The 20,932-nt window shown below is 34.4% G+C and overlaps 8 protein-coding genes, 1 non-coding gene and 2 pseudogenes across 11 annotated transcripts; 7 read left to right on the top strand and 4 right to left on the bottom strand.

Moving 5' to 3' along the window:
- The first annotated feature begins 132 nt into the window (after positions 1-132).
- Positions 133-1,302, top strand: fbxa-99 (F-box domain-containing protein). Its single transcript, NM_074607.6, has 3 exons — positions 133-260; positions 319-964; positions 1,072-1,302. The coding sequence occupies exons 1-3, from the start codon at positions 196-198 to the stop codon at positions 1,282-1,284; spliced, it is 924 nt and encodes a 307-aa protein (NP_507008.1). The 5' UTR covers positions 133-195; the 3' UTR covers positions 1,285-1,302.
- Positions 1,208-4,273, bottom strand: oac-20 (Nose resistant-to-fluoxetine protein N-terminal domain-containing protein). Its single transcript, NM_074606.5, has 9 exons — positions 4,191-4,273; positions 3,051-3,867; positions 2,726-3,007; positions 2,385-2,664; positions 2,013-2,231; positions 1,865-1,959; positions 1,674-1,819; positions 1,537-1,622; positions 1,208-1,483 (listed from the first exon to the last, which is right to left on the bottom strand). The coding sequence occupies exons 1-9, from the start codon at positions 4,260-4,262 to the stop codon at positions 1,321-1,323; spliced, it is 2,160 nt and encodes a 719-aa protein (NP_507007.3). The 5' UTR covers positions 4,263-4,273; the 3' UTR covers positions 1,208-1,320.
- A 415-nt stretch (positions 4,274-4,688) lies between these two features.
- Positions 4,689-4,801, bottom strand: F36G9.17 (annotated as a pseudogene). Its single transcript has one exon. A coding segment is annotated over exon 1 (113 nt).
- Positions 4,802-5,368: 567 nt separating this feature from the next.
- clec-232 (C-type lectin domain-containing protein) lies at positions 5,369-6,842 on the bottom strand. The gene is made up of 3 exons (NM_074605.3): positions 6,446-6,842; positions 5,646-5,956; positions 5,369-5,589 (listed from the first exon to the last, which is right to left on the bottom strand). The coding sequence occupies exons 1-3, from the start codon at positions 6,833-6,835 to the stop codon at positions 5,418-5,420; spliced, it is 873 nt and encodes a 290-aa protein (NP_507006.1). The 5' UTR covers positions 6,836-6,842; the 3' UTR covers positions 5,369-5,417.
- A 1,208-nt stretch (positions 6,843-8,050) lies between these two features.
- Positions 8,051-10,024, top strand: sru-22 (Serpentine Receptor, class U; the record flags this gene model as incomplete). Its single annotated transcript, NM_074604.3, has 5 exons — positions 8,051-8,287; positions 9,040-9,249; positions 9,305-9,457; positions 9,512-9,721; positions 9,851-10,024. The coding sequence occupies 5 exons, from the start codon at positions 8,051-8,053 to the stop codon at positions 10,022-10,024; spliced, it is 984 nt and encodes a 327-aa protein (NP_507005.1).
- Positions 10,025-10,402: 378 nt separating this feature from the next.
- sru-23 (Serpentine Receptor, class U) lies at positions 10,403-12,611 on the top strand. The gene is made up of 5 exons (NM_074603.3): positions 10,403-10,632; positions 11,438-11,647; positions 11,733-11,885; positions 11,937-12,146; positions 12,381-12,611. The coding sequence occupies exons 1-5, from the start codon at positions 10,408-10,410 to the stop codon at positions 12,552-12,554; spliced, it is 972 nt and encodes a 323-aa protein (NP_507004.2). The 5' UTR covers positions 10,403-10,407; the 3' UTR covers positions 12,555-12,611.
- Positions 12,612-13,233: 622 nt separating this feature from the next.
- F36G9.7 (Group-specific protein) lies at positions 13,234-14,569 on the top strand (the record flags this gene model as incomplete). Its single annotated transcript, NM_074602.3, has 4 exons — positions 13,234-13,320; positions 13,812-13,845; positions 13,903-14,242; positions 14,306-14,569. The coding sequence occupies 4 exons, from the start codon at positions 13,234-13,236 to the stop codon at positions 14,511-14,513; spliced, it is 669 nt and encodes a 222-aa protein (NP_507003.2). The 3' UTR covers positions 14,514-14,569.
- F36G9.18 lies at positions 14,022-14,150 on the bottom strand. Its single transcript, NR_070057.1, has one exon. It is a non-coding gene; the product is annotated as an Unclassified non-coding RNA F36G9.18 (non-coding RNA).
- Positions 14,570-15,344: 775 nt separating the features above from the next.
- Positions 15,345-16,834, top strand: sri-1 (Serpentine Receptor, class H; the record flags this gene model as incomplete). The annotated part of the gene is made up of 5 exons (NM_074601.2): positions 15,345-15,497; positions 15,553-15,696; positions 15,909-16,361; positions 16,417-16,498; positions 16,546-16,834. 5 exons carry the CDS (start codon positions 15,345-15,347, stop codon positions 16,740-16,742), a joined length of 1,029 nt encoding a protein of 342 aa, NP_507002.1. The 3' UTR covers positions 16,743-16,834.
- Positions 16,835-17,772: 938 nt separating this feature from the next.
- sri-2 (Serpentine Receptor, class H) lies at positions 17,773-19,195 on the top strand. Its single transcript, NM_074600.2, has 5 exons — positions 17,773-17,927; positions 17,984-18,127; positions 18,295-18,747; positions 18,796-18,877; positions 18,927-19,195. The coding sequence occupies exons 1-5, from the start codon at positions 17,775-17,777 to the stop codon at positions 19,136-19,138; spliced, it is 1,044 nt and encodes a 347-aa protein (NP_507001.1). The 5' UTR covers positions 17,773-17,774; the 3' UTR covers positions 19,139-19,195.
- A 559-nt stretch (positions 19,196-19,754) lies between these two features.
- Positions 19,755-20,901, top strand: sri-3 (annotated as a pseudogene). The gene is made up of 4 exons: positions 19,755-19,907; positions 19,951-20,094; positions 20,172-20,662; positions 20,706-20,901. Coding segments are annotated over exons 1-4 (984 nt in total).
- The last annotated feature ends 31 nt before the right edge of the window (positions 20,902-20,932 follow it).

The raw sequence follows: 20,932 nt of genomic DNA, 5'->3' as shown, positions 1-20,932 counted from the left end.
CTTGCAAGCGACCGACAGTCTCCGGGTTGCAATCTGTAGTTCTGTGGCTCTAAACTCTTTTGTTTACCTAGTGACGCCACTTTTTGGGGCAAACACTCCACACTGATAAGACAATCACAGTTTGTAAGCCGCACTTCACATATAAAAATTCTATAGCTCTAAATAAATTTGTTTCAGAAATTTCAAAAACTCATTATGCTTGGCGACTTTCCTATTAAAGTTGTCAACATAATAATGGAAAAAGTGGATCCTATCGAAAGGTAACTTTTTTTTGAATAAATTTATGAGCCTTTTGTCCTAATCGAAATATAGTTTTAGACTCACAATCAGGAAAGTATCTCGAAAACTTCGAATTTTAATAGATCAGATATCGGACCTCTTCGAGACAATTCGAATTGATATTGAAAATACTTTGACAACTATTTACTTGAACAACAGGAACATTTTTTATAAGGAAAATGGTATTGTGGAGTTTGATGGGAAACGCAAAGTGATAGAAGGAGAGCTTCACACAGGGATGGCGCTCAACGATCTGAAAATTATATTACAAAACCCGAATCTAAACCTTCAAGATTTCACCATAACGTTTTACGTCAATGGGGATAATTCCAAAATACGAGAAACTTATCTGAAAATTATTCAAAAATTTTGGAGCACCTTAATCTGCATAAAATCCCAGAGATCACTAATTGGAGGCTTCACGTTTGGAGAACTCGTGTACGTTCTGCCAAAATTCAAAGCTCAAAAACTAGAAGATTTGAGACTGGATATGTGCCAAAAGATTAATGACGAAAGGTATATAAATGAGCTAGTTCAATTGGAGCAATGGAAACAAGCAAAATCAGTGGAATTTACAAGAAATTATTTGCTGGAAATACCGATCAGAAATTTGATTCATTTTTCTCGTTGCGAACTTACGTTGAAAAATATTTTGACAAAAGAGGATGTTCTTTTAATCAAACAAGTGAGTTTTTGAATTAAAATTTAGAAAAAAAGAATCTTTGAAATGGTTTTGTAAACATAACACATAACAAAAAAGCAAAAATCCTAACAAAAAATTACATTTTGCAGGCTCTTCACAACAATCCTGCTACCATTGAATCCTTATATTTTGGAACACCTATATCAGATCCAACCGAAAATTTGAAAATTTTTGAGCCACTTCATGCTGGCGGAGAGGGCTCAATCAATTATGAAATTGGAGGTTTTCAATTCGAAATTCATTTTTACTCTGATTTCCTTCATATTAAAAAGAAATATAAAAACATTTATGAGTTTCAATAAAATTGTACTTAAATGGACTGAGATTTCTTAAATTCTTCATAATTTCACATTGAAATTTTCCGCATTTTCATCCATTTTCACAGGAACTATATCCCAGCTTCCAATCCTCGGCTCCACAGGCTTTTCCAATTCTCCAACTTTCCCTGAAGCTCGAGTGTGTCCTGCTCCGAGTATAGCTTCTATCAGCATTTTTTCTAATCTAGAAGTTAAAGAAAAATCAAAGTTTCTGAGTTCGAAACGGTAAAAACTCACTTTAAAGTTGGGATTTCGAAAAGGCAGCTCCAGAAAAATGCAAAAATGTAGGCTATGATTGTGACTGGAACCGCGTAGTAGATCCACTGAAAAACTTGGAAACCCCCTCAATTAATTTTAAAATTTTCAGAATTTACCACTTGAAATGTTGAATAATAATGCATGGGTGCTTCGCTAATGTTCGTGTACCAAGAAATCAAGAAAAAATGCACAATGTACGCGCAATATGATAGTTTTCCAAATGGCTGCCAAATTGGGTGCGACATAAAATTGTTGATGGGCCCTGAAAGGGAATATTTTAGAAAAAATTTTAAAAACTGCACGGTACCTCCCCATCCCATGTGGTTAGCCACAATGACCCAGGAAACAGCGATTGCCCAGAAGAATCGGGAAAAGTTGTAGTAGGTTGCTTTTTCAAAGTCGCTGGAAATGAGTTTGAGTTAGATTAAAATAATACTATGTACTATAGAGTAAACCTCCAAACAGCTCCCTTATCATAATCATTTGTTGAGAAGAGGCAAGCCACAGCAATTCCGAAAGCAATTAGCCATCCGACAACTGCTAGCGCCCAGTGAAGACGGACTCTCCTTTTACCAAAAACTGCCAATCCATATCCAACCAGCAGTCCAATAAGGTATGGTGTACAACGAACCCAAGGCTTTTGGTATAAGATTTTGCCAAAGTCGAGGAGACTTCTGAAAAAAATCGGTGTAGGCAGAGAAATGCCTGCCTACAAAGCAAGCTAAATTCTTTTTATCGAGAAAAAAGTTATGCCAAATTACAGTAAAATGAAATAACCTCTACGGAGATGCCAATGCGCTCTACTGACAAGCAAAAAAAAATCTTACCCCTTTCCAAACTGATCAGCTGGTAAATGATACTCCGCGTATAGAACATAAACCGTAACAATACTTCCTGCACACCCAGCTGCCACCGCCAGTGCTCCCCAAACAAATGAAAACCATAGAGCTATGAGCACAATCGGAGCGATCAAGTAAAGCTGTGTATCTACTGCCAGATACCAAGTTATAGCATAACATGCATGTGTGCTGTCACCGAAATTGTTAATGTACAACAGATTTCTCCACCAGGTTTTCTTGCAAGATTCTACGGAATAGATCGCGGCATCTGAAAAAAATTAATTAAAGTAGGGACTACATAAACATTTTATTCAAAAGAATGAACTTACTCAAGCCTGCAGCGGCAGTTGGTCCTTGAACATATTCACTGTAAACTATGTAGAAACCGAGAAAAATCATGTATGGTGGGGTGAGCCGGAGGTACCGATGCACGTAAAAAAGGATCCAAGTTAGTGGACTTTTTATTTGAGAGGATTTCATTCGGTTTTTGAAGAACAGATAAGATACCACGATTCCTGAGAGCAAGAAAAAGGTATCTACGGAGACGAAGGCATTCAAGAGTAAGTGGTTCCAAAAATGTTTGGTAAATGTGGTGACAGGAAGGAGCACGTCTTAAAAAAATTATTTCAAACTTTAAAAACATTAATCAATTACCTGGAAACATTATATTACTAACAGTGTGGCCAGACACAACCCAGAGCATTGAGAGAAAACGTATGCAATCCAGACATTTTATGAAACCAACTTTTTGCTCTTTAACGGATAGTATCAACTCAGCGTTGGTCCATAGGGAGAATGAGATCAAGATTTTCAAAAGCAAGTGGCGTTTATTCTTTTCTCGTTGTTCCTCATCAGTTGCAATTGCATCCAAAATATAATCCACAGAAGTTGCCAGAATCGCAATAGAGATCATAACTATCATGAAAACTGAAAATCCCCAAAACGCAGAGTTCTTCTCAACGGGATAACTTGAACATTGGGAACCGCATGCCGTAAATGGAATGTCTGATATTTCATTTATTATATCAGATATTTCCCGTTGATTGCAAGAGTTTGGCATACAGACTGCACTCCTAAAGAATAAGGTGGTAGGCGACAAATCTCCAGATTTTGTCTCATGACAATGGCTTGAATTTTTGCCGGGAATCAATAGCACGTAGCAGTAATTGGTTTCATATTTCGTTTCGCTTTTCCCACTTATCCGTTCACACTCCTGATAAGACCCATCAAAAATCAATGGGACCTCGAATAATCCAATCGATGGAAATTTGCCAAACGAATCCAGTTGTTCCAGAGCATAAAAGTTATCTCTGAGCAAAAGCTCTTCCTTCTTGGAGCACTTTTTTGATAAAATGCATTCTAGAGAGACTTCGGTGAGAATATCCAAAGAGTGCAACCATGTTTCAGTGTCATTGTTGCATTGGGGGTTCACCCCGGTTAGATTTTTGGAGTGGTGGAGGAGTAGAGTTTCCTAAAAAAGAAGTTCAGTTTTGCAAGATGCTTCCACACTTTTATTTGCGGCATGAAGCAAGTAAACACGCCGGCAGGTCTGAAGTAGGAATATAGGCACGGTAAGCACAAAAAGGCGGGTAGGCAGGTAGGTAGGCAGACAGGCATGACAAAGGCAAAGAACTGTTTCCTTCTATCTAATTTCAGTTTTTTCTGTGTGTTGTAGGAAAATGAACAAAAAAATAAAAATTGCAAAGCTAAAATTTAAGAAGGGCTCTAGGTTTGAATAAGAAGGGGTTAGGCACAATTATTGGTGGAAATTTAATAATCTAAGAATCAACATACCTTCCATTCTTTCGCGTTTGCGAAGTAATTCCCAAGCTGAATTAGAAATAAAAAAGAAATCAAAAAGTTCATGATGTTCATGCATTATCAACTCCAAGTTTTTCTTTTATAATTTTTAATAATCTTCTCAACCTCCTCTTTTAAAGATGACGTTAGTTTCATTATCACCTATGAAAATGATGAATTCGATAAAACTAAAACTTTTGAGCTATAAATTTGGAAAGTTCTATAATACGAAAATGAGTCAGTTTTCCTGTTATAATTGACACAGAAACATTTGTAAATGTCCATTATAAAACAATTCAATAAAAATACTGCGTAGGAGGTAAAGTCAGTTCAAAAATTCATTGATCACAATGATAAGCTGTCATTTTTTATCTTCAAATGATTAGCACAAACTTCAAACTGATAAGGGTAACTTGATTGAATGTCAGATTAATTTTGTTGAACATAGTTCAAACTTTTAAAATTTAAACTTTATTTTAGCGAGAAAAAAATTATAAAGCCTTCCTTCCACACGCATACAGTCTTGTTTTCGGGCTCTCTCCACCTTTGCAACTGTGTTTGTCGAAATCTCCATGTTCGAAAAACTGGGTGAATTTTTGATTTGTCTCGAATTCATGCAAACTCACTTCTGCAAGATAACTTTTATTATCTATAGTAAAAAATTTCAGACTGCCAAGAAAAGTATTAAAGCTCATTTTTAAATGAAGCCCAAAAGGAAAAATTTTCTGGAACATGTGCCATTTGAAAGCAGTACTTTTAAATCGACCGTTAGAAAAATTTCAGTTACAGAGTTACAGAGTAGCACTCTGAACTGAAAAAAATTTGATCTGAATTTTTTTCACGCTTTCAGCCAATCTTTTAACAAACCACAAATTTTTGCAATTTTGTAAAATGGCTTATAATGTCCATTTTAAACATATTGAAACCTCTGTTCAACGTATTTCTTTTTAGGCCCAAAATGTACCAAAACTAGCGAATTTTGTAATGAAACGTTTTGAAAATTTATATTTAAAAAAAAGATATGACTGTTCGAAGTTTTGGAAAAAATTATTTTAAGCAAAATTCTCAATTTCAAAGTTCGGAAGTTTTTGGTCATTCTGGGTGTAAAGAAGCAAAATCTTAGATTTCGGTACTCAACCATTAAATAAACATTTCTTTCAAATGACATAGGCTTTTCTCGTTAAAACATATTTATTTTAGTGAAAAAAATACTGGAAAGCTCTAAACAGCCTTCTTTCCACACGCATACAGTCTCGTTTTCGGGCTCTCTCCACCTTTGCAACTGTGTTTGTCGAAATCTCCATGTTCGAAAAACTCGGCGAACTTGTGATTTGTAGAGTCTTTAGCATACGTTGGGCTCATCACGATCTGTTGAATGCATGCTTTGTCACTTCTAAAAAGTAAAATTTTTTAGTGATATTTGTTACTGTTGCTCCTTTTCTTCCTTACCCATAATCTTGATTATCTGGCTCATGTTCTCCCCATTTGAACCCAGCGACTCCGGTAGTGTGTCCATCTGTCCATTTGAAAGTGTCCTCTTCCCCACAACTCTTCACAGTACAATCTGGGGTAGTTGTTGCTCCCAACCAAACTGCTCCAACTTCCATTTTCATCTCGCCGAGCTGATGAAGAGCCTCATCGGCAATCTTATCTCTCTCCTCTGAGCTTATCACTCCTGTAAGTGTTGCTCCGTGTTTTTTGCAGATTTTTTCGGCTTCGGCTTGTGAGAAGGCATGGTTGTCAGCTCCTTGATTTCCGACCTGGAAAAGTGATATCACTACTTGTATAAAAGGAGACATTTTCGTTCTTCAAATTTCGGCGGGAAAAATCAAATTTTCTCCGAAATTTGACCAAAAGTTCAATCTTTTTCAGTAAAAAATTAACCGGAAATAAACAATTTTTTCAGAAAAACGTTTGGCGGGAAATTCAAATTTTTTTCACAAGAACATTTGACGGTAAGTTCAAATATTTTCAAAAAACAATTTTTGCGGGAAATACAAATTTTCCGCTAAAAAATGTTGATAGTAAATTCAAATATTTTCTGAGAAAAAAGTTTGACTGGAATTTAAAATTTTTGAAAAAGTTTTTTGGTGGAAACTGAAATTTTCTGAAAAAAAGTTTTGGTTAGAAGTTTAAATTTTATGAGAAAACAGTTTTGGCGGGAAATTCAAATTTTTTGAGAAAATTTTTTGGCGGGAAGAAGCCTGCGCTAGACTTTCAAATTAAAACAAAAACCTTCTAAAACTCACCAATACACACCAAAGCTCACTCTTTCTCTTAAACGACAGCCATTCCTTTTCACAAGCTGGCGGAAGTGGCTTCGGAGTTGGTAGAGGAGCCGATAATGTAGTATGCACCGGTTTTTCTGCTCCAACAATTGGCTCTTCACGAGATTCCGATGATGACGATGAAGAGGAAGATGAAGCTTTCGGCTGATGATGGTGGTGGTGATGATGAACATGTGTATCTCCACCTCGTCTTCTGAATCCTCCTCTTCTACTTCCTCCAAAGTCATTCATTGGTTTTCCACCAACTGTCATAACCTTCACGATCTTCTTCACTTTTCCATGTTTGTGGCGGTGAGATGCAGCTAGGGAAACGATTGTTAAAAGGAAAAAGAAAATAAGAATTTTATTCATTTTGAGAGCAGATAAATTGAGGAAAAGTGACATGAATTTGAGTTTTATAGGGCGAAAGTGTACGGTCGGGGAAAAAACTTCCTGCTAACAATGACATTGATTCTCAAAGTTTATTAACAATAAACAATAAGAATTTTGAAAAGGCCGAGAAATCAAAAATGACGGCAGGAACAGTGTACTCCACGAGGAGAAGACTGATTGTGAGTTTAATGAGCTTTTGAGTTGAGGAGGAAAAGCAGTAAAAAAGCACTTCGCAAAAAAAAAATTGCAAAAATTTGTATGGCGGGCCGAAATTTCAACAAAACAAATTTTTCTGAAAATTCACACTGTCGCCGAGTTAATTTTTTGATTTTGTGCTATTTTAAGCCAAGAGGCACCCAATTTTGATTATTTTTAGGTGCCCATAGACTTAAAATGAGCTTTAATCAATGAGCTAGCGCAAGATAAACGACCGAAATATTCAATAACAGGTGATAACTGTATTTCAGCTGTTGCAACAAGAACAATCTGGTACAAAAAAACAAAAAAAATTCAGACAAAATGTTAAAAATTTTTTATCTTTATTTTTGACATTTTCACACACCATGATAAATTTTTGGAAACTTTTTAAAAAAGTGTCATTATGAAATTAAGTCTTTCGAGTCAGTTTAATATTTTTGGCTAACAAAAATTCCTATAAAAAATTCAAAAATGTCTTCAAAAAGATTAAAAATTTATTTAAACTTTGTGGAAAACACAGGTTTTTTGGCAAAGTAGTTTTCTTTAAATTTTTTTATTTTATTTTGCATGAGAATGTGGTTTGAGTTTAATATCGAGTAACAAAACACATAGATCCAATCCAAACATAAGCCAATTGACAAAAAACTATTTCTAATAGACTCTTTACTTGCTAGTAATGACTTTCTACTGATTACTTTTAGCTTACTTCTAACTATTTTCGGGGTTTTTACCGATTAGTTTCACTTATTTTGCTGGATTTTTTTGATAATAAAAAAACATTTCAGAGTTTTGATCTATGTGATTTCTTTTTCGCCATTTTTTTTCGAAAAACTATTCCAAAAACATTTTCATGATATTTTGCCCAACTGAACAAAAACATAGATCTTACACAGACTGCGCAACCTGCAATTATCTCAAAACTGACGGAAACTTGATAATTGATGTCAGAAAACAGCTTCAGCCAAACAAAAAACATACTTCATTTCCAAAATTCCAATGGCTGGGACGTTGACGAACTACTCCGTACCAAGCACTTTTCATGGAGTTCCTAAGTTTATCAACTACCAGTTCTCATTCTTCACAGTCCCCGTTCTGCTGGCATTCGTCCCGATTCTGTATATTCCTGCCACAATGGTTGTCGCCTTTCGCATCTTTAAAAAATTTCTGGCCGAATATTTTGATAGAAACGTGAATGTTCAATTGTTTGGAGTAATCACGTTATCTCATTATATGGTGAGTTATCCCAGTAGACATGAGAGGTAGGCACGGTTTCAAGACTTGATTCCTGCCTGAAACCTGTCCGCCTTAGGTAGGCGTGAGGTATGTAGGCGTGTAGGCGTGTGTAGGCATAAGCTAGGCACCTGCATGGAAGTTTTGACTTAAACATATGGTATACTTTTCTTGCTTCTAAATTTTATTCAATTTCAACATTTGGTACTCGTCATTGAAACATTATAATTTCTTCCTAGGGTACATCGGGTGTACATTTCGAATTCTAAAAATGAATTTTTAGTCATAATGGTCTCACAAATTATAGGTGTTGATAAATGTTTTCGAGAGTAATGTCAAATTTGGGGGTTAAGCTTTACTTTCAAAAAAAGTGATCGAAGAAATTGACTGATCAACACAAAATTGAGCAGCAAGATTTGAGAAAGAGGGATTTCGAAAAAAATGATTTTTGGTTTTTAAACTGATTTTTTCATATTTTCGAAAGAGCAGAAATAACAAACTAGAAACTCTAGAAATAAAACTTAAATCATAAGCTGTTGCCTAGAATGTTGTCTACATGTTTCAACATTCCAAGACATTGATATCGAAAGGTACAGCGGCCGACACCACGCGAGTTCATTTTTGATAGTTTTTTTGAAACTTCGGTAACTCAAGAATGAGGAGTTTTCATGTTAATGTTTTAGTGATATAATAATTTGAAAATAATTCTAAAATGCATACAAATTGATTTTCGAAAAAAATTGATATTGATTCAGTCCTTCTTATTCTTCATCGCGGAATTCTTCTACTTACGGCTCCCCTTGGCTGGAGCATTCACTAGTTGGTGTGCTAGTGTTCAGCCAAATGGTTATTTGATAATATTTATTATCATCGTGTTTTACATAAACTACGCAACAATGATTTTTCCGTGTTTGGTGGCTCTGCTCAGACTAAATTTGATTGTTTTCCCATCGAGTTATCAGAAGGTAGTCGGAAATATTTTCTTTGAAATTTAAGTTCCAAAACTATGCTGTGTTTTAGATAAATACAAAAATTATCAAGTGTTTACCAATAGTATTTATATATCCGATTCTCTGCATAGCTATCATGTTTCCGGGCAATGGGTTCTGTAGTCATGTTGCATATCCTATTTATGGTTCAATTATGTTGAGAGTTACGGATACAATGTTTGGGGTATGTAGTAAAACACAAAATCAATCGAAAAAACCTTTCATTTTTGAATTTTAGTGGACAAATAACTATATATTAATGTTCAATACGTTCCTCTGGGTTTCCATCTGTCTCGGCATCAATGCGGTATTGATAGTGAAACTTATCAAATTCAAACTCTCGGTGCCTTCTACAATGAGATCACAATTGTCACAAAAAGGTGAGATCTCATTGACATTGACAACTACGTCAATGGCTTTGGCGTATCTCACTAATGGATTGCATACTGTAAGTTATAGTTTACTATTGGACCGACCTTTTGCCTACAAGAAGTGCCTATTCCTGATGGGCAAGCATTTATCCCTGTCTACTGAAATGTGTAGGCTGCTCAATGAGATGTTCAATAGAATTTTTCAGATTTTCGGCAGAATATACGTAGACCTGACCCTGTTCTTGGTCGCGCTCCGTCCATTCATGAATGACGTGGACACTTGTGTGGTGCCATGGGTCTTCTACTTAACTCATCCGATTTTCCAGAAGAAATCTGTAAATCAAGTGATGGCGTCGGCTGTGGAAAGAATGGGTTCTTAAATTGTTCTCCTTTTTGCAATTTTTTTAGTATTTCTAATAAACATTTTAAGACATGTTCTAATTTTTTCCCGCTGATCAGTTCTAGTTCTTTACTTCCTAATTTTGGGTTTTCGCTGACTGGTTCCGTCTTTTGTTGCTGGATAAAATATAATTTTTTTTATTATTAGATTTTTGTGTGATTTTCGGTTTTACGCAGGTTTTTTTTGCTTTAGGTCTTTTGAACATGATCTTTCACATTTACATACATACTTCTGTCCAAATGACAACTCATAGAAATTACACACACGACGTAACCCATACTTATCCTAAATACTAACAGCAACTTCATAATTGTTTTCGGAAAACCCGTGCCCAACAAAACACATTTCATTTCCGCTGGAGAAATGTCTAACTATTCCATACCTAGCGGTTTTCATGGAGTCCCTAAATTTATCGACTACCAATTCTCATTCTTCACAGTCCCCGTTTTACTGGCATTCGTCCCAATTTTGTATATTCCTGCCACTGTGGTTGTTGTTTTTCACATCCTTTCAAAATTTCTGACCGAATATTATGAAAGAAACGTGAATGTTCAGCTGTTTGGAGTAATCACGTTATCTCATTTTATGGTGAGCTACTCCAGTAGATATGAGGAATTCAAATTTTAAAAAAATATATAAAAATTCCTATCAGAATTTTGAATTCAAAATTCAATTAACACAGGTGATTCAGTAAGCTCGTTGCGATCGGGAAACGGTATTTAACAAAACGGTATTCAACAGTGTTTGTAAATTTTATTCAATTTCAATACTCGTCACTCAGAAATTGCAGTTTCTTCCAATTCTTTTCTAGTACTAGGTACATTGGGTGTAAATTCAAATTCTGATTTCAAATTCGAATTTTCAGTCATAATTGTCGTACAAATTATATGTATGTACTGCATGATTTTGAAATAATTTTAAACTAGTGGGTTTGGGCAATTTTTCGAAAAACGTTGTGATCAAGGATAACAGATTAGCACCAAATTTGAGTAGCACAATTTGAAGTACGGTAGTCTTCATTTGTGTGATAGGGAAATAATATTCCCTGCCCAATCCTGAGGAAACATGTACGTTTAGAAGTTTTTGAAACTTTTTTCCAGAAGTTTCTATAATTTTCTAAATACAGTCAAATTTTTCCGCAAACTTTTCGAAATTTTCAGAAGTTTCTCGGAGCTCCCAGGAAGTTTTTGAGTGATTCCGCGCGATACTTCTGGAAGTTTATAATGTTTTTCAGAAGTTTTTCGAAATAAAAACTTCAAAGATTTCACAGTTATTTTCCTAAAGGTTTTCTGAAGTTTCTCAAATTTCCAGAAATTTCCACAACATTTCAACACAGTCCAGAATTTTCGAGAAAAAAATTCTAAATAAAAATAGAAACAGTGTAAATGTTTAGTCGCTCTTATTCTTCATCGCTGACTTCTTCTACATTCGACTCCCTGTAACTGGTATATTCACTAGTTGGTGTGCCAGTGTTGAGCCAAATGGTTATTTGATAATATTCCTTATTATCACATTTTACTTGAACTACGTTACAATGCTTTTTCCATGTTTGGTGGCTCTGCTCAGACTAAATTTGATCATTTTTCCTTCGGATTTTCAGAAGGTAGGCGATCAAAAAAATGCATTATACATATGTATATTGAATTATTACTTTAAACTTAGTTTTCAGAAAATATTTTGTTTTCCAGATAAACATAAAAATTCTCCGCTGGTTGCCATTAATTTTCCTATATCCGATTCTCTTCACAGTTATAATGTTCCCGGGTGATGGATACTGTAGTCATATTGCATATCCTATTTTTGGGTCAATTTTGTTAAGAGCCACAGGTACAATATTCGGGGTAAAAATATGCTGAATCATAAAATCAAACATTTCAAACGTTGACTTTCAGTGGACAAATAATTTTCTAGTGATGTTCAACACATTCTTCTGGTTTTCCATCTGTTTTGGCTTCAATTCAGTATTGATAGTGAAACTCATCAAATTCAAGCTCTCAGTGCCTCCTTCAATGAGATCTCAAGCTTCACATAGAGCTGAAATTTCATTAACACTGACAACTGCTTCGATGTCTTTGTCTTATCTCACTAACGGATTGATCACTGTAAGTTCAAGTTAAGGCATACGCCTACCTTGTACCTGTGCCTCCGCAAAAGTGGTAAGCCTGAAAAGTTTGCCTACCACTGAAGCCGTATAACAACTTATAACATAAGCTCTAACCGCCGGTTTCTGTCAGGAAAATAGAAAAACTATCAAGAAAAAACGTGTTTAGGTTCTGCCCTGTCTAGTGTCGGCTGCTGACTGATACGGCCAATAGCACAAAAGTTGTATTTTTCAGGTTGTTGGTCGAATATTTTACGACCTAACCCTTTTCTTGATCGTGCTTCGTCCATTCATGAATGACGTGGACACTTGTGTGGTTCCATGGGTTTTCTACTTAACTCATCCGATTTTCCAGAAGAAATCTGTAAATCGAGTGATGGCGTCGGCTGTGGAAAGAATGGGTTCTTGAATTGTTCTCCTTTTTTGCAATTTTTTTAGTATTTCTAATAAACATTTTAAGACGTGATCCAATTTTTTCCCGCTGATCAGTTCTAGTTCTTTACTTCCGAATTTTGGGTTTCCGCTGACTGGTTCCGTCTTTTGATGCTGGATAAAATACATTTGTCTGATTACAAAATACTTGCTAACTACAGCTAGCTTTGAAATATTTTCCCTGTCAAAAATTTATACGTGTTTAGATTTTTGTGTGATTTACGGTTTTACGCAGGTTTTTTTTTAATTGTCAGACATTTTTTGAGTTTCTGCACTACTCGATTGTGATATTTCAATGTTTGACAAAAGTGAAGTAATAAAATAAATAATGAATGATTAAACATAGATTCAAAAAATCGGAAAATGTTCACTTTTATGTTGAAAAATAAATTTCGAAAGTTTACCAGTGAGCAAGTAACTGATAAAAAATGTTTACACATGTATACTACCCTTATTTTTGTTTGTTGTTTCTAATTTATTTTTCTAAAAATTATCAAAAATATTTAGTCCTTTTCTTCTAACAAATCACGTCACAGTTTTCAATTAAAAGTTGAAAACGATCAAACAGCTGACCTGAACATAAAATAACATGTTCACAATTAGTAAACAATGAAAAAAAGAAGAAGAGAATTAATGTCTGTGATGATAGACAGAAAATGACTTCTGACCTTATCGTTCACTGGGAATCAAGTTTACTTCTTCATGACAGGCACCATCTTGTTGGGTCTATTCAATTTTTGTCTGTGAGTTTTTATTATTTGTTTATTTATTTAGATACATACGTAGCTCTAATATTTTAGTTTTGAATTGGAAAACAAGTTTTGTTTTCGATTTCAAAAACGGTTAATTTTTAGTTTTTATTTGTTTTTTGAATTGATTTTGAAGTATTTCAGCCTTGAATTTTCAGTTTGATTTCTTAACAAAAAATCACTAATATTCTCAATAGTTTGTTTTGATAAACATTTACGTTGATTTTTTTTGCCAAAAAAATTTGAATTTTCTGCCAACTTCTTTGCCAACATTTTCAGAAGTTTCTGAGTTATGTCTAAATAAATAAAAAAAACAAGAAAATTTCCACAACATTTTAAACTTTAAACTCAAATTATTTGAAAAATACAAATATGAATTTTCCACAACATTTCAATTTTTTTTAAAAATTGTTTAAATTAAGTGAGCATGTAAGTTTCAGGCCAAACATTTTTGTAGTGGTATTCTTCAAAAATCAAAATTTCAGGAAAGAACGAACACGAAGAAAATGATTCGTTATGGTAGGTTTTTTTTTAATCAAAATTGTTGAATTTTCACTATAAAGTTAAAGTTTTCAGCGATAATTTCAATTACAAATATCATTCTGCTGGGAATAGCTGTTCTTTTTCTGTACGTGGGAATTCGCGACAATTCTTGGTCTGGAACTCTCGATCCTTCCTTTTACATTCCAACTTGTATGATCGTGGTCGCTGTGCTCATTTTTATTGATCGATTGATTTATTGGAAACACAAATTTGATGCTCTAAATTTTGAAGTCAAGTTTCCGAGACCTAGAAGCTCGATTCGAAAATCGAATAAAGAGCAAGTAAAGCAATGGGAAACGGATAAATCAAATAGAAGTAGTTCAAAAAAACTGATGAATTTCAAGGTTTTCTGGAGAATAATTGTTTATCTCGTGTAAGTTGATATTCATATTATAGCGACCTCTGATAAAATTTATTCCAAAATTCAAATTTTCAGAATTCTTATCGGAACATTCTCTGCTCTATATGTCCTACACATTAGTATTCACACATCTGGATTCGAAAATCCTTACCCAATATTGTATAGTATTTATTTCGGATTTTTGGCATTATTTGTATATTTTTGTATGTTTGTGAAATTTGTATTTTTGTGGGGTCAAAAGAAGAGAAGCACAAGCCCGGAAAGTTTAACTTCAAGCCCTTGAAAATTGCATTATATTAATGTTGTTCAAGTTTTAGTAATAAAAAATTAGAATTGGCAGTTTTCAAAACATATTAGTTTAAAGGTGGAATCGATTTCAGATTTTGCTTGAAATCGATTGAAATGGATCGTCACCAAGTATACAAAACTGTAAAAAAATTAAAAACCTTTTCTAAATTTTATAATTAGTTTAAAAAATTTGAAATTTAAAATTATTTAATTTTGCAAAATAAAAACGATACGAATTAAAATTCAATTTCCCTCGCCAATGAAATACTGCTTTGACATTTTTGCGTTTTCAGGCAAAATTCATCACTTATTTTCTTCCATATTTAATTTGATTGTCAATTTTTGTCAGCTTTTTTCTCCTATCCCCTTCAGTAATGAAGCTATTTATTATGTTCTAAATAAACCTTTTCAGCATTTTTCTTCATTTCCTTATTATGAATATCTTTGCACACACTATTGGACAAATTTAACATGCTATACTTCAATCTTTGTTTTTGTCAATGGTTAGTGGATATTTTAAGAATTATAAGAAGTCAAACAAGTTTTTTTGGAAAACTCGCCGCAATATAAATCACATATTCAATTCCCTCTTTGCATTTTAAGTATCCTTTTCTGAAAAATGTGTCAGCAAATTGAACGTTATTTAAATAAAAACAAGACCGTCTTCGTAGATGTCTATGGCAAAAACTCATTAAAACTCAATGCATTGTTATTATTTTCCTTCCTCTTTCATTACGAATTTTTTTCTTTTTCAGCATTGTTCATTTCAGCTTCACTGCACACAGAAATCGTCATACTCTATTCAGCGAGTTTAGCATACTAAAAAATGCCTATCGAAGTTGGTCCGGACTGGTATATTTATGGTATGCATTTTTCGGCAATGATCACAACACCAGTCAACATTTTTGGAGTTTACGTTATTTTATTTTGTCAAACAAAACAACTGGCCTCTTATCGGTGGCATTTGCTAGTTTTTCAGGTAATTAAGATGCAGTTTTATATAAATTTTAGTTTATATAAATTGATATTGATAGGTTTGCTCGATGACATCCGATTTTTTGCTCAACATTGGCATGCTTCCAGTGATCTTTTCACCGTTTCCAATGGGAGTTACTCATGGGATTTTCACGCGGATATTTGAATTATTTGGGTCTGAAATAAGTACAGAGGCTCAGTGTGTAAGTGTTTTTCAAACAAAAAATTAGAGTCCGTGAAATATCGGCCGTAGAATTAAAGTATGGTACACCGGCCCGCATGAGCTCGCGGGACTCGTAGACATGAAACAACGAGTAATACTGCGGCCGACATTCCGCGGGTACCTTTTTTCGTGGGAGTTTATAGGTTCTTGGCATACAACTAATCTAATTGCATTCAATATAAATTATTTAAGATTATGGTAATTGTCTCACTCTTCGTTACCGCCGGAAGTGTTGAACTTCTATTTTTCCTCCGTTATCAAGCTATTCTTCCCGCCAGCCATTCGAATAAACTTACAACTGTATTTTCTGTTATCATTATTTTAATATGGCAAATCTTTCTGATTACACTGATGCTTCTCATGTTCAAGTTGGCAATACCCGATCAAAAAACTGCTAGAGCACAGTTTATCGAGCTTTACCCGGATCTCCAGTATCTAGTGGCTAGTAAGCATGTGTTCATAGTATGCGTAGTTGTCGAAACTATTCATGTCATATTCTTATGCCTGTGCGTTTTTCGAATCGGAATTGGTGGCACAATTGCAATAGTGCTCATTTGGATGTCAAGTAGAGCTTTGAAATCTGTTCAGCTATCGCCAACCACTCGGAGGATACATTTGCAGTTGATAAGGAGTTTGTGTTATCAGGTGAGTGGTTCTGTAACTATTTGCAAAGCTTTTTTGCAAAGGTTGCCAGTTTCAGATAGCTGTGCCAATTTTAGCATTCTACATACCTATCATAAGTTTGGTTGTTCCTTTGATATTTACTATTCCCAACTCGCAAAGTAAGTCATATTAAACATTTAAAATCTAGTCCTTATGCCATTTTCAGCGTCGTACTTCATTTCTCTACTTTGCATGTCTACGCATACTTTTTTGGGTACATTAAGCATGTTATACTTCAATCGTCATTATCGTCAATGGTTGTGCAGCATTATCAGATCTCGGAAATTTAGCACTTCTTTGCCAACGTCTAAGATAATTGTAGCTCGGGAAAGATTGAACTCATATCGACCTGCAGTTATATAATCTTTCGATGAAAATTTCTTAATTAATATTGAATTAATGTCTTAAGTTGGTTTGTTGGGTGTTATAACTATGTAACAATAAATGAAGTATCACATCTTTTACAAGAAAAGGAAGAAAAGGTTATATCATAACAAGACCTGCATATGCCATTAAAAAGCTTATGCCCAGACTAGGCCACCACAAAAATTTTAGCGTCGAAACTCAACTCTGAAAACTTGGAAAACGCGGACTAAAATATTTTCAGCGTGTTTTGCCACTATTTTGAAAACCGGTAGAAATGCTCCGAAAAAAGTTTTTGGTAAATTTTCGATGATTTCAGGGTGCTTACTATTACATAGTAATAGACAAACATTCTGTGAGATTTTTGAATTTTTTAAAAATAATTTGAGATTTTTTTATGCTTTTAGATGAAATAATTTTGCAGATTTTTAAAAATGCTCCCAGATTTTACTTTTATTTTTAAAAATTTCTCAAAAGTTTATTTTAAACTTTTTTTCAGAGCCATTCTCACGGACCTCCAAAAAAGAGACAAAATGCATTGAAGCTTTTAAATAATACGTGTCGGTACAAAGTCTGAGACAATTTCAAATTAACTTCCTCAGCTTGTTAGTTTTATTCCGTATCTTGCAAAAATTTTTAAAGATATTTTTTTCAAATTTTTTAAATGAAAAATCAAATAAATTGTTCGGACGTATTGTTTTTCTATTTATTAACAGATCAAATGAAAGTATTAAAAACTGAAACAATGAAACAAGAAAAAAACGCTGACGCTACTAATTAAAGAAATGCAAAACTTGCTTCCTCTTCAGTGGTCAGAACTTCGAACGGAAAATTGTTTTTTTCTTGTATTTTTACCCCTATTAGGGCCTATTCGCTAAATACATTTTTTTTTGTTGTTTTATTTTATTTATTTCCACTTCATTAATGAAAAAATAACTAACTTACTACATCATGTTTTCAAGAAGATTCTTGCTCGTTTATGCATCATCGAATCTACATCACGTGCCATTTTTCGTCAATTTTCATAGAAAAATGCAGATCGATATGTCACCAGACTGGTATTTTTATGCGATGCATTTCTCCGCAATCGTTACTACTCCAGTTAATATTTCAGGAATTATGATTATTTTATTCTGTCAAACAAGGCAATTATCGTCATTGCGATGGCATTTGCTAGTTTTTCAGGTAACTTGTTATAGCAAAATTAAAACTTTTAAGCAATCACTAACTTTTTTTTATAGATTTTCTCCATGATTAGCGACTTTTCCCTGAACGTCGGCACATTACCTGTAATATTTTCGCCGTTTCCAATTGGCAGACCACATGGGGTTTATACGTTGATTTTTCAAAAATTCGGGTTCGAAACAAGTACGGAGGCACAATGTGTAAGTTCTCAAATTTGATGATATACTCAAAAACAGAAATAATGGGCGGTGTCAAATATTGATTGTTTCTTAAAAATATCAAGAAAACTTTTATGAATTAAAATTTATTTTTTTCTTTACAGTTTATCTAAGAGGCTACCTACGCCTACAGTAACCTTATTTTCCAGATCCTTGTGTTCGTGTCAATCTACCTCACAGCTGGAAGCGTCGAGTTCTTATTCCTACTTCGCTATCAAGCTATTCTTCCTTCCGGCCACCCTCACAAGCTTTCAACTTTTATCTCAGTTCTATTACTCTCCATATGGCAAGTATTCCTGATCACAATGATGTTAATAAGCTTCAAACTTGCCGTACCCGACCAACAAGTTGCTCGAGCTCTTTTTGCACAATTACACCCGGAACTTCAGTACCTAATGACCGATGAGCACGTGTTCATTGTGTGCGTTGTTGTTGAGCTGATTCACGTCATATTTTTATTCTCGTGCTTCTTCCGGCTAGGAATTGGAATGGTTACTGTAATAGTGCTGATTTGGATGTCGAGTAGATCATTGAAATCTATACAAATTTCACTTACAACAAAAAGAATGCATCTACAGCTGATCAAAAGTTTGTGCCAGCAGGTAACTCTTTCAATTTTTAAAAGGTTTAACATTATTTGAAAATTCCAGATAATAGTTCCAATTTTGGCATTCTACATTCCCATAATAGTAGTGGTTGTTCCACTGATGTTGAGTATACCAAATAGTCAATGTACATAAGTTTTCAAAATGTCTCGAAAAAGACAAATCACAAATTTCAGTGTCATTCTTCATTTCGCTCATCTGCTTATCATATCACACATTTTTTGGAACGTTGAGCATGCTTTACTTCAACCCTCATTATCGTCAATGGGTGATTTCAGCTGTGAGAAATCGGCCAATGAACACGTCTACGGCGCTCACTTCAAAGTTTGTATTGGCGAGAGAAAGATCCAATTTCAATGCGGGTCGAAATGTGTCAGCGGTCATATAAAATTGAACGATTTTGACTAATTTTAAATATGTTGAATGAAAATTTTTTACGCACGGATTTTTTGTTTAAATGAAATAATAATTTTAGATAGACATTCCATTGGAGGTAGGCGGGTTTAGAAGCCTGCCTGGAACCTGCCAGTCTGCTCGTCTCAGATTTGCATTCCGGAGCACACAAATGCAAAATCGTGTACGTCTTTAAAGTGTTCGAAATTTGTGACTTCTTGATATTTTTTCAGTTTCAGGCAGGCGCTAGGCTCTTAAACTGCGCCTGTATCCCGTGGAGACCCTATCTAAAATTATCATTCCATGAAAACCAAAATCATTCTGGTTATTTTTCTGACCAAATCCGTGGGATACCTTTTTTTTTCAGATAAAAAACAGAAAACGGAATTCTAATTACGCAGATCTTTGTCTTTGCAAAAGAACTTCAGTTTTTCGTTCAGAAAATCAAACTATAAAAGGAAATAAAATTCGCAAAAAAACTATTCGCCTTTTTTATCTCATTAGAAGTTTTTATCTCATTAGAAGCTTGTCTTATCTGCTTTTCGCTTTAATATCTTAATTTTTTCGGTCTGCCTACTAATATTCCATTCTTTAGTTTTTTCTATCTGGAAATGCCGATAGAAGTTGCTCCAAGCTGGTACCTACGAAGTATGCACTTCACCGCGATTGTTACAACTCCGGTAAACATTTTCGGGATTTTCGTAATCCTATTTTGCCAAACAAGACAACTCTCCTCATTCCGTTGGCATTTACTTGCTTATCAGGTAAACCAAACATATCGTTTCACGCGAAACAGATTAATTGAAGATTTGCTCAATGTCCACGGATTTCTCATTATCATCAGGAATAATGCCTGTAATATTTTCACCATTTCCAATGGGTCAGCCTCACGAACTATTTACAACGCTTTTTCAACTTCTAGGGTTTGAGACAAGTACCAAAATTCAATGTGTAAGTTTTCGCATTGAGCACATCGTTGGTCCGAAAGACTTTTTTATCTTTATTGGTTCAAAAATTTCTTATTTCAGGTGATTGCTTTTTCGTCAATTTTTGTTACTGCTGGGAGTGTCGAGCACTTATTTCTCCTTAGATATCAGGCTATTCTCCCATCTGGTCATCATCTGAAATTGTCCACAGCGTCATCAATCATTATACTGTCAACGTGGCAGTTGTTTTTAATAACACTTATGATTGTCACTTTTCTCTTAGCAACCCCAAATCAGCAGCTAGCAAGAGCTCAGTTTTTGTTACTACATCCGGATTTCAAGTACCTGTTGAATTGCTACGGTATTTTTGTTGATTTGGATGTCAAGTAGAGCGCTTGATTCTGTTCAATTATCAACTTCAACCCGAAAAGTTCACGTACAACTGATTAAAAGCTTGTGCTATCAGGTACTTGAATTTAAGGGAATAAATTGAAAAAAAACAAGTTTTCAGATAACAACTCCGATATTGGTATTTTATGCTCCGATTTTAGTAGTCGTTGGTACAATCATGTTCAACGTTCCCAATAGCCAATGTGAGTTTCTAATCATCCCAAAAATTGTAAATTCTTTCTTCAGTATCATTTTTCATCTCGGCGATTTGTCTATCGTGTCACACATTTTTTGGTACTTTAAGCATGATGTATTTCAATCGGGTCTATCGTGAATGGATAATTGGTACAATTAAAAATCGATCGCTTACGACTTCAGTACCAAGCTCAAAGTTCCTGCATGCTCGAAATCGGTTCAACATGAACACGGCTATTTTTTGAAATAAACGACTTAAAATAATAGTTTTACGGAAA

Source organism: Caenorhabditis elegans, chromosome V (genome assembly GCF_000002985.6).
Source record: "Caenorhabditis elegans chromosome V".
Lineage (NCBI taxonomy): Eukaryota > Metazoa > Nematoda > Chromadorea > Rhabditida > Rhabditidae > Caenorhabditis > Caenorhabditis elegans.
The sequence above is the reverse complement of the archived record's forward strand: the minus strand, read 5'-3'. Positions and strand labels throughout refer to the sequence as shown.

What these genes read in the sequence shown, in the direction of transcription:
- clec-232 (NM_074605.3), bottom strand. Translation starts at nt 6,835, where the DNA reads ATGAATAAAATTCTTATTTTCTTTTTCCTTTTAACAATCGTTTCCCTA. An exon ending in GTGAGCTTTGGTGTGTATTG is followed by an intron (nt 5,957 to 6,445) that starts GTGAGTTTTAGA and finishes TCACTTTTCCAG; the next exon opens with GTCGGAAATCAAGGAGCTGA. An exon ending in CCAGATAATCAAGATTATGG is followed by an intron (nt 5,590 to 5,645) that starts GTAAGGAAGAAA and finishes TTTACTTTTTAG; the next exon opens with AAGTGACAAAGCATGCATTC.
- sri-2 (NM_074600.2), top strand. Translation starts at nt 17,775, where the DNA reads ATGCAGATCGATATGTCACCAGACTGGTATTTTTATGCGATGCATTTC. An exon ending in GGCATTTGCTAGTTTTTCAG is followed by an intron (nt 17,928 to 17,983) that starts GTAACTTGTTAT and finishes TTTTTTTTATAG; the next exon opens with ATTTTCTCCATGATTAGCGA. An exon ending in TCAAAAGTTTGTGCCAGCAG is followed by an intron (nt 18,748 to 18,795) that starts GTAACTCTTTCA and finishes TGAAAATTCCAG; the next exon opens with ATAATAGTTCCAATTTTGGC.
- fbxa-99 (NM_074607.6), top strand. Translation starts at nt 196, where the DNA reads ATGCTTGGCGACTTTCCTATTAAAGTTGTCAACATAATAATGGAAAAA. An exon ending in AAAGTGGATCCTATCGAAAG is followed by an intron (nt 261 to 318) that starts GTAACTTTTTTT and finishes ATATAGTTTTAG; the next exon opens with ACTCACAATCAGGAAAGTAT. An exon ending in ATGTTCTTTTAATCAAACAA is followed by an intron (nt 965 to 1,071) that starts GTGAGTTTTTGA and finishes TACATTTTGCAG; the next exon opens with GCTCTTCACAACAATCCTGC.
- oac-20 (NM_074606.5), bottom strand. Translation starts at nt 4,262, where the DNA reads ATGAACTTTTTGATTTCTTTTTTATTTCTAATTCAGCTTGGGAATTAC. An exon ending in GCTGATCAGTTTGGAAAGGG is followed by an intron (nt 2,232 to 2,384) that starts GTAAGATTTTTT and finishes GATTTTTTTCAG; the next exon opens with AAGTCTCCTCGACTTTGGCA. An exon ending in ATTATTCAACATTTCAAGTG is followed by an intron (nt 1,623 to 1,673) that starts GTAAATTCTGAA and finishes CAAGTTTTTCAG; the next exon opens with TGGATCTACTACGCGGTTCC.
- sru-23 (NM_074603.3), top strand. Translation starts at nt 10,408, where the DNA reads ATGTCTAACTATTCCATACCTAGCGGTTTTCATGGAGTCCCTAAATTT. An exon ending in TCACGTTATCTCATTTTATG is followed by an intron (nt 10,633 to 11,437) that starts GTGAGCTACTCC and finishes GTAAATGTTTAG; the next exon opens with TCGCTCTTATTCTTCATCGC. An exon ending in TCACTAACGGATTGATCACT is followed by an intron (nt 12,147 to 12,380) that starts GTAAGTTCAAGT and finishes TGTATTTTTCAG; the next exon opens with GTTGTTGGTCGAATATTTTA.